The 11242-nt window shown below is 30.7% G+C and overlaps 1 protein-coding gene across 1 annotated transcript in view; it reads left to right on the forward strand.

Moving 5' to 3' along the window:
* The window catches only part of LOC129231311 (uncharacterized), a 32750-nt gene extending 21904 nt beyond the window's left edge, over positions 1 to 10846 (forward strand). The window contains exons 4-6 of the mRNA XM_054865600.1: positions 4547 to 4606; positions 9232 to 9441; positions 10516 to 10846. Of these exons, the coding sequence (XP_054721575.1) occupies positions 4547 to 4606; positions 9232 to 9441; positions 10516 to 10733 (488 nt within the window). The 3' untranslated portion in view covers positions 10734 to 10846. The remainder of the gene's footprint in view (positions 1 to 4546; positions 4607 to 9231; positions 9442 to 10515) is intronic.
* Positions 10847 to 11242: the final 396 nt, after the last annotated feature.

Genomic DNA, 11242 nt, shown 5'->3' on the forward strand with positions numbered 1-11242 from the left:
AGCCTCAAACATATGAATCTTATTAATTGATTGTTCTTGAAAAAACTTAAAGCTACAAATTAGACAATCGCGGCATTTTTTGTGAGGTCAAGTGGTTTAAAAATAATTAAAAAATCAGTTATTATGAAGCAACTCAATTGTTTACTCTAACATAATAGTTCGATTTTATTTTTAATCATAAATTCTTTATACTTTATAAGAGACAGTGAGAAGCATAGTAATGCACGTGGACTTTTTCAAGTTTTGAGTAAAAAGGGTCCAAACTATAAGCCCAGGGAAGGCTTTCATTAAAAAGTTTTTCTAACTCATGCTGTGAAGCCTGCTGACCTACAAACTAATAGCCTACTAACCAATCGTGTATACCTACCATTGCGATTAGTACTATTTCTTACCCCCAAAGAGTTCCTTCTACCACTTGTACTACTTGCCTCCAAATTTTCAATTTTAGCATTGACACTTTTTGATTCTAGAAACGTCGCTTGATTCTAGATACGTCAATCTCATAAAAGTGTTCGCTTTGCTTTCTTTTTTATAGCCTACTAGAAACTTATTTTATATTTAAAAAATTGCTTTTATTTGCATAAGGTTATTTTGGAGCGTAACAGATTGGTTCCCTAGAGAACATCCTGCTCCACCAATGCCTGGTTCTGCTGTATCCAAAATGTTGTAGGCAACAAATGTTAATGTTCTGTCTAAAATACAGTTGAAATTAATGTAGAACTTTTACATGAATTAACTGCAAAAGTTAATCATTTCATGTGTAATTGCCATATTTCGAAAAATCTTGAAGTTATTAGCACTAAATTATTAATTGAATAAGTCATAAGCAAAAGAGTGAACTCATGAAATCTCTAATTTCAATTCTGCTTTCGAATAAGCATTTGGTAAGTTTAATAAAATCATACATGACCATTAGGGTGCTTCTTATTTTTAAAGGCGTTATTTTTTCATGAGGCACCCTCTCATTTTGTTCCATTGGAAGAAAAAAAAATCTCATACCTGAAAAATAAAAATTGAATAATATTTAGAGGGTGCTACCACTGCTGCAAAATTTGTCAACTCTCTCTTTTTATTTTTTTAAAATTTATTTATTTAGTCTGGATAGTAAGTAGCAATCAGTGAAAAGTTTGTATTGTCACATGGAAGTAACAAAGAGTAAAATTACAATATTCCTGAATGTAAAAGACCGAAAGTGTAAACTTGTGATATGAATGGCATTACCGAACTTTCGGATGCTTTTCTGACATTATTACATAAAATGACAACCATGAAATGCTTATTAGTTTCTTGTATATATATGAAATAGATATTTGTGTTATGTTAAACCCAACCAATCTAATTTCATGTTGATTAAAAATGTGACAAGATATATTGGGGAGTTGATTTTTACACCATTTTTTCACAATGAATGTGATTTTAATCACTGGTAGCACCCCCAAAATTATGTTTAAATTCTATGAAACTTTTATGTGTGTATTTTTTCATTAAAAGGAAGCAATTAAAGGGGTGCCCCATAAGAAATTCAAAACTTTTTTTAAAAGTGCATTATAAGACACACCCTAATGACCATTATCATTTTCACAACGGAATATAAAACAAATAATTATGCAAACATTTATACTAAGGATAATATGGAAATATTTTTTGAAAATTTCTTATTAACATATATAAGGTTGTTATTACAGTCACCCCAGTTTATAGTTATGTTGAAAGGACTAAATAAAAATTTCGTTATAGCCATAATTTCGCTGCAAATAGTTAACTAGGTTCAATAAAGCATGAAGAGGAATTGAAGCTATTACGTTATCGCTATAAATTTGCTAAATGGGTCATTCCATGCGAAGTGAGCAAATCAGCTGTGGCTGACATGTCACAGATTTCAATGAAAATTTTTATTTAGGTAAACCATGCATATCTATGAGGAAATGCAAAGTATGAAAGTTTAAAAACTGTTTGTTGCTTTGTTATTGAAAGTAGAAGTTGATGCTTACGCTAAGCCTAAATTTTCAGAGTTCATTGCTGCCAATTTGTGACTCAATAACTCCATAAGTTATAAGCGTACACTTAAAAAATAAATATTTCCGCATTCTATAAACAAATCTCTATTGAGAAAGAGCAAAGCAAAATTTACTCGGATCTTTTTTTGAATATGAGATATTAACAAAGATTGAAATTTCGCCAATTTACTTCAGATTTTAAATCACTGTTCTAGCTCTTTTAATGAAAAAATAACAGTAAAAATGATTCAGTTTGAAAAACTATCTATAAGTAGCTATCTGCTCTAATTTAGTAACTGTTTATGAATTTCTTGGTGACGAAATTGTACTTCAAAAAATCGAAAATTTCCAAAAATTTCATTTTTTCCTCTATTTCAGATGTTTTTTTGAAGATGAGGGAATGCTTTAAATTTACTCAATTTTTTTACATAATATATTTAAGTGTCTTTTAGATGCTACTAAATTTTAATCATTGGTATCAGCGTATTTTTGTTACTAGAGTAACTTGAACTAAGGTAAAACTTCATTAGTTACTTCTTTTTATTTTGTAAGTTTAGCAAAACTAACCATTTCTTTCGTGTTTCGTTTTCTCAAAAGCATGTTTATAAAGTACATGCTGAAATGTACATTTTTTTTAATTGAAATAAATGTCAATTTTACTTGTTTTTGTATCATTTAGTCGTTTATCTAGTTCTTTGAATTTTCGTAATTTGACATAAGGGTCAATCGATACAGGTTCCATACAGTATAAACTACTCATTCATGTCCAAATATTTCTAAGTTATCAAATTAAAATAATTATTTTGAAAATTACAATATGTTTTTTCAGTATAATGTATTATATAGGGCACAATATACGTAATTTAAGAAGGTGCCATGAAGTTTTCACACTTTTTATTTATGTTTTAGTGTGTGTGCAACTAGCAAAATTGCTTAATTTCAAAGACCTGTATCTTTTTTACAAACCAAATACAAAAAACAATATGTATAACATGTATAGTACTTGAATGGAATATTCAATTGGCCAGGAAATTTTATTTTTAATTCAATCCCCCTTTTTTTATAGGGGTATAAAAATGTCATTTTTGTCATTTTTCCGATTTTTGAGGGGCTGTAATCTATAAAGGGTACATAAACACACAGCAACAGTTACATATTCTTTTTAGCATGGTTCCAGTGATTAGTTTTTGCCGTATTTCATTTTGTGTTTCCGTCCCCTACGTGAGTTATCACCCTTTGAAATGAGTAAAATTTTTACATTTGGCCCTGAACTTTAACCTGTTGCCATTATTTTAATTATTAACGTACAGCTATGTAACTCAATATGTAAGACTATCAACTCATGCACTTTAACATCAAAGCGTTAAAGTAACTGTCATAAATGTAATTCAGATAGATTTGGGCCAAAATGCAAAGGTCTAAAAGTCCCATTTTTGACTACGAAAATCACTTTTGATGACCTCTAAAAAATCAAAAGTCCAGTTGAGAGAAAAAATAAAAGTGGTTTTAAACATCTTTCATATGCAGTTTTTAGGGATATGAATTTCAAAAAAATTAAAAATGGTCGAGCGCAACCATCCGTCGAACCTATGTAGATTAATCCATAAAACAGAAAGAAAATGCTATTTTTCTGAAATTTATTTTACGTTTGGAAATCAAAAACCAATTTCGAGTTTCTTCAAGCAATTAGTAGAAACACAGCTCTATATTCTTGAAAAATTTTAAAGTTATTAAAACTTAGTGACATTTTGAAAAATGATACTAAGTTTAAAACTGATTTTGAAGACAAATGAGTTAAAATACAACTTCAAAAGTAAGGTATTTCTTTTATGATACTTAGCACATTATTGGGTATTAATTTCAACAAAGCTAATGCATTCCTTAAAAATTGAGATTAAAAAATAAAATGCGTAATTATGAGAAAATTGAAATAATTTCAGTTTTTGAAACTCGGTTAAAAGTTAACTATAATAACTTTGAAAATTTTACTGATATCAGATTGATTACCCTACTCCATAGATTGCAAAAATATATAACTTTTATGTTTTCATCAAATAGTTAATAAGATACATGCCTTCAAAAGTGCAACATTTAGCATTTATGAGAATGCTGTTCAATTTGACCAATTTTCAATCGCATGTAACTATTTAAATAAAAAAATTTAAGCAAAAATGTTTCAGATATTTTTATATAGGCATAAAAGGAACCTGTGTACTAAATTTCATAAAAATCTGTTACCATGCGGCCACCACTTTTTTGCGAATTTTGCTCATTTTCGCAAGGAATAACCCAAATACGACTTCGCTATAAACCAACGAGACTGTATTTAATATTGCTTATGCTTATGAAAAAAAACTAATTGTAACTACAATTATGTACTAAAAAACGCTATTACTAACGTAAGATCAATTACTTTAAATTAGGCATATTCTCGAGTCATAAAAAGTCCTATGATTTAAACATACTGGACACCAAAAACTTATGTTAACATTGTAGTTTTTTGTTTGTATATTTTATTGATATTTATAAAGTTTTTCTCTCCTTTACAGTTGGATGGTTTACATGTGTCGGTGGTATACCTTTTGTCTCCTTGGTGATGTTGGTCATGGGTAAATATTTTATTTTACTTCCTGGTTTATATCAATTAGTTATGTCACTCAACTAGTCAGAAAAATTTACTTCCATTCCCACAGGCAATTTCACAATATTTTCCCTCTTAGAGTAAGAAATTTAATATTAATTTGTAACACAAATGCTTGATCTGACTGATAAAGTCAGTAGTTAAGAAGAAATAAAACTAGTTTCGTTCTTTTTAGGGAAGTTAGTATAACAAGTTATGCCTAAATACATTAGCAAAAGGGATTAGTTAAAAACTTTTTAAAAAAATAATTTCGGTTGATTTCAACTGTTATTGAGTAAAAGATGATTTGATAACTTGGAACTTTAAAAAAAAAGAGGAAAAAAAACGCCTATTCTTTATACACAGGCGTTTGGACTATACAGGGAAAGTCTAAACTGTTGGGCAAAACTTAAAGGTGTGTTAGAAGGAAGGATAAGAAGCAAGAATCATATAGGAACATATGGTCGCAAAACGCAGTTCTGACGCGTTACATGCACACAAAGCCAGAAACTAATGGAGGCAAAACAAGTCACAAATTTATTGCACAAAGACGATTTTACACAACATTCATTTTCGTTTTTAAGAAAGGTTTAGAGCGTTGTTGAAAATTACGGCCTGCAGCTGTAATACATGTGACGCAACAATATTTAAAGCAATACCGAGCCATTTAAACAAACGTTCATCGATCGCTGCGCCTTTGTCGTGTGTATTAGAGCTACTACATGCCGTAACATTTTTAAAATGCACTGAGCTTTTCATAAAAACTAAATCGTTGCACAATAAATTTGTGACCTGTTTTGCCACCATCAGTTCTATACCTCAGATCCAGACTGACGTAAATCCAAAAATTGTGATTTTCTGTTTATTAGTATATTGTATTTAGAAGCCTATTCCGCATCGAGTCATGTGAACGTAGTTCTTAAAATAAAAATCCTCTTTTCAATTTTTTTTTATCAGGGTTAAAATAGCGTACGTCCCACCATTTGCATGCTCCTGAAAAACGTTTTCCCCCCTCTTCTGTTAAATTATCATAATTTAAATTACGTCCTTCTGGCTCTGAGGTACAGAGTTTATCTTTGTGGGCACGCAGTGCATCAGCATTGCGTTTTAGATCATATGAAGTAGTGAGAAGCAAAGGGATGAAAGTGGCAAAATTAAAAATTTGGAGATAACCAGTACACATGATAGGTGAACCTCTCCACTGTCTTGAGGCAAGATATTGTACTAATAACCTTGGTAGGTGTTGCTGTATAGCATGATTTAGAAAAAAAATTAATGAAAGCCTACCTAGGATCGGATCTTTAAACGCGTTTTACTCTAAACTTAAAATAGTCCACTTGCATCCCTTTGCTTCTCACTGCCTCATATGTTATAATATGATTCTTGCTTCTCATCGTCCCCTCTAAAACCCCTTGAAGATCCCAAGAGTTTAGACTCACCTGTATGTATATCAGTCATTTCCCGCTCAAAGTCGATGAAAGTCATTTTCAGTGGGCGTCATCTCATGTTCATTGGGTATCAGAGAGTTAAGGCGTACAATCCGCTCGAAGTTCTAGAACATTTTATAGAATCTCAAACATAGTGAGTTACCGCGAGTTTGCAAAACTTTGTAAAAGTAGTTCATTGTTTTAAATATATATTTAGCTATCACGAATAAAACAACCTGGTTAAATAAGTTAGAATTACAGCTTTCCCAAATTATAACAAAATTGTTGAATAAACTAAAATATGTTTTATTTCTTCATGAAAACAAATAACTTGGCTAGCTAAACTCCATTACTTGAGGTATTTTAAAATATTGTTGCTTAGTATGACGCGGTGACAATAAGCAACAAAAATTCTACAGCATTCCTTGCCATGTTTCATCATATTTTGTCATAAGTATTTGTATAGGTTATTCTATATTTATTTTTAACTAGAAGTTTAAGATAAATTTGGCGACTAAAAGCAGAACTATATATACAGGGAATTAGAGCAAATGAAAACATATCTTTGTATACTGAATCCAAGATTTTGTGGTGGTTTATATGTGTACCACACATATGCAGCTAGATTAAAAAAATTTGATTAATAGTGTAAAGATTATTAAACTGCTCTCAAAAATTGAACTGAAAAATGTTGTCAATACATTACCAGAAAACACAAAAATAAGATACAAAATTTACACACGTGAAAGTTTTAGTATTAAAAATCATGAACAACATGCCATCATTTTCATTTTGTAACATTCTGACTAAGAATTCATGTCTTTTTATTTCTTTTTTACTTAAAAAAATAACTGATTCACTCTGTCTACTCTAAAAACAATAATATTACGCTTACGAATATATCACGTTGGTCATATGAAGTAACATTTCACTCTCTAGACAAATATGGTTATTCTATACACAGTGCAAACGGAAAGTACAAACATTTAAACTGCAATTTCGCTTCAAAATATAATTAGTTTATGGAAATTGCTACGAAACAAATTTCTGAGAAGAGCGTCTGATAGTATCATCGGAAATCCTGTTAATCGGGAAAAGGTAAGGCAAAACAAAACTCCAGAACAGTCAAGATAGAACTCACATCCGCAATATGTGTTCTAAGTTTTGTGGTTTAAAAGAGTTGCAATTCAGAAAATTTTGATTTATCATTTTTTAAAAAGGTAGACTTAATGAATATCACGTATTAAATTTATTCAATACTGCTTTATATTTAAAAGTAAAAATATAGTACACATATAGGCTTTCAATAGATTTTACAGATGCCATTGTTTTGTTTTATAATTTTCCATCATACAGATTTAAATGTCAGTAGATATCTCATAAATGTATGCGTTTACAAAATATTTCAGACTAAGAATTAACATATTTTATCGAGTAAGATCCATTTACACCTTTTTTTTAGATATGCTTGCTTCCAATTTAATAAAAGGTTAGTAGCCCACTTATCCTCTTAAATAGGATAAGTGGGACAGATTTGATATTATGAAAAATATAATCGTTAAGAATATTTAAATCATTGTTGAAGAAAATAATGATGAACTTTTGTTTATATATATATATCAATAAAATCAAAGATAAATAAATCAATTAGTTATTATTATTTTGTTTGTGTGTGTGTCAAAATTTTTGCATAAGACTACAAACACGAACTGCTATAATACCCCCCTCCCCCAACCAACCCTATAGCAAACTCCCTCTTAATTTATGAATCTTCCGTCTGGTAAATAATCTTTCGAAAATGGAAAAAAATATATGTTTTTTAGGTAATGTGAACCTTTATTTTAAATTTGTTTCGACCGTAACGTGTAGTAAATTGCTCTGCATTTAAAAAAGATTTTAAAACTATTACTAGATTTTAATTCTATACCTTTAAAAACTTTTTTTCGGAAAAGGTTTTGACCTTAATATACCTATTTGTATGGGAAAATATAATTTTATATTCTCAAATGGATGATTTTAGAAAAATGAAGCTTCGTAAAAAGCGCATTTTGAAACATCCTTTCAAATGCTCTTAAAAAATATTAAAACTGCTGCATTTCAAAGAGATGTAAAATTGCTTTAATCATTTAAAATAATAATGTTGGAAATTGGATTTTCCGCAGTCAGGTCAAAAAAATATTTCTCTTGCGCACGTAGTTCAGTGTATGTCGAGTAAAAAATGCTAAAATCTACATAAAAAAAATAATTTTTTCAATTTACTTTATTAAAAACCAAGTGACGAGGTACACAACATTGGCAAAAATATCCTCGTATATCCTAAATTTCATGTTTCTAGACCTTACCGTTACCGCGCCATACTAACACAGAAAAAAGCGGGCCACACTAACACACTAATTCCTCATTTTTTTTTTATAAGTATAAATCAGGATTTTTCTAATTTTCATGACCATAAGGAAAATTTGTTGGATGAATCGTCTCGTCATCTCATTCGTTCAAAATCCAAATCTTCTGAGTATTTTCAATTTCCTTAATAACAGGAGAAGAGGCATTAGGAAAATTCTGACGTGGGCAGGTAAAGAGCAGTATCTGCAGAAATGAGTTTTAGAGATATTTGAAGAAATGTGTGTTGGATTCAACGCTAACAATAGGGAAATGTTGAAATTGGACTATAGCATTTTTTTTATCGGAAACCAAATCAGCAATCTTGTACAATAAAGCAAACGTACAACAGATGACATTAAATGCCAGAAAATGAAAAATTTGCAGTTAGTGCCCTTTACCTGCCCACGCTGGAATTCTGATATAACTCTTTTCGCATCAAAATTCTATGACTACTTCTAGCAACTATGACGACTAAGGGGGAAAGAAACAAAGTTTGTATGACTATTCCATATCAGAAAAATTCCTTCCTACTCCTAACTCCAGTAACAATTAGAAAGGCAATATGAGCTTACTGATATAAGTCGATAATCCATTAATCTCTAGCCCTCCTAAAGCTTCCAAACCTTAGAATTTAGGAAATTCTAATGATTCTTTCGATTAACTGACTGTCTAGCCTTTTTGACTTTTCTTCAATACACCCCATCTCTAGCTTTCTGCCTTAGGTTTAACCTTTTTGAATAACTGGAAAATTGCACACTTGACACTTAATTAACGTCTACACACCTAAAATATATTAATTTTACAGGATGCGTATACGTAAATGACTGTAGAAAGGAACCAAATATTCCAGTATACCTTATAGTGACTGGAGTATTAGGAACACTGCAGCATATCATGGCTATTTGGACTAAATACGTGCCAAGAGACACTGAAGGAAGATTAGGAGTTTACAGAAGTTATTGCAGAGTCATAGACGGATTGTTTACCCTTTTTTTGATGATATGGTTCGTACTTGGTAAGTTTGATGCCATTAATTTGGCAGTTCTTAACATAATATACTAAGTTTACATCAAACTTTTTTCTCTAATGCATTTCATGTTCAAACTTATTAATATCTTGATTGAATACGCATATGTGATGTGAAGTAAAAAAACATGCAAGTGCATTAAAAACAAAAACTTTCAAAATTTAACTCTAATATCGTCGATTGGAGTAACTTTGGCTTTTGCGGATAACGTTGGCCCAGCAAACGAAATGAGATTGTGAATAGAAGTATTATAAGTAAGAGAGTGATTATCACTTGTTCGTTTCTAGTGCTTAGCCTAGGCGGCACTGGCTTTATTTAATCGTTATTGGTCGTACTGATAGATTTTTCGTTTGATGGCTCAATGTTCCTCGAAAAAAGATAGCCCAATTGATGGAATCGAAAGCATAATTTTTTAATCTAAGTTACCTATCATAATTTCAAAAAACTTTCAACACGTTGGATAATATCTAGCAGCACAAAAACACTCGGCTGCACATTAAAAGTTTTCAGCACTTTGTTTTCATTTCAAGCGTTTCTATTTCAAGTGAGTATTTTAACCAGTATTTCATCAAAAGTTCTGTATATGTAAAAAATGAGAGAGAAAGCAACCATTCAATCCATGAATAAAATTTCTCAAAGCTCTAAAAAAAATTTCAAAAAAAAAAAAAAAACTAAAAAGATAAAATTATTTCTATAAGTTTACTTTAAATCCACTACCTTACTAAGCTGTATCTAACTATAGCGATATATTTATAACGTGTTTGTTAAAATAAATTAAAATGATGCATTAGTAGCTTCAGAAGCTTTTTTGTTTGTACCTCTCAATTTCTTGGTCAAACCAAACGGACAGATACCAGTCGGTTTGTTCTTGTTAACTCCAGGCCTCTACCCTCTTCCTCCTGCCCCATATAGTACCTGCTTACTTAGAAAAATAATACATACTTTCTACCAAGATTATCACTGGGGGGGGGGGGGGGGCTATAGAATATTTTAAGCGTAATTTTTTTTTTTCTGTGCTTAAGAATTTTTGTTAGTCGACTGAACTGAATATTTCCTTTCTAGGCTGCATTTGGGTGTACGGCATTTATGATGATGTAGATTTACGCCATCCTGAGCATGACGAATATTGCAACATGACAGTATACTTATTTGCGTTTTGGCTTTTTAATTTAACTTTCATTTTATTAGCTCTCATCGTTGTATTAAGCTTGTGCTTTATCACTTGCATCATAATTACTCCGAAGAAGGAAGAAAATAAAGATGTTTCAGCTGATGCATAAATTGGCATTTCATATTTGTTCTTGTATTTCATTTTCAGACAATATTATAGGTTTTAGTTTTACTGAATGTTAACTTTGTGAAAACGTTTCAATAAATACGTTATGTTTTGTTAGGTGTATTTCAGTTATTTGTGTACTTAAGTTTTGAAACCATTAATGTCAAACTCATGAGAAAAACGTACATAATGATGGACAAATTAAACATCCTTAATTAAAAGTCTTCTTCATTTTAGTAATGGTTAAACACAATTGATAACTTCTCGTGAACTAACTTCCTTTCTTTTAAAGTCAATTACTTCCAAAGAAAATAACGCTAAAACCTATTGCTGTTCTGGTGGAACACTGACGCAACTACACAAAGTGCAATTTTACAGTAGAACCAAATATACACGAAACAACCTCATCCAACCTCATACAATGAAACATGGTTGAGTTACTGTCCTGGTGGTTAAAAGTTGAAAAACAAATCTATCAGTGTTCCTCCGTATGGGGTGACCACGTTTGGACCC

Source organism: Uloborus diversus, chromosome 10 (genome assembly GCF_026930045.1).
Source record: "Uloborus diversus isolate 005 chromosome 10, Udiv.v.3.1, whole genome shotgun sequence".
In the NCBI taxonomy this organism is placed as follows: domain Eukaryota; kingdom Metazoa; phylum Arthropoda; class Arachnida; order Araneae; family Uloboridae; genus Uloborus; species Uloborus diversus.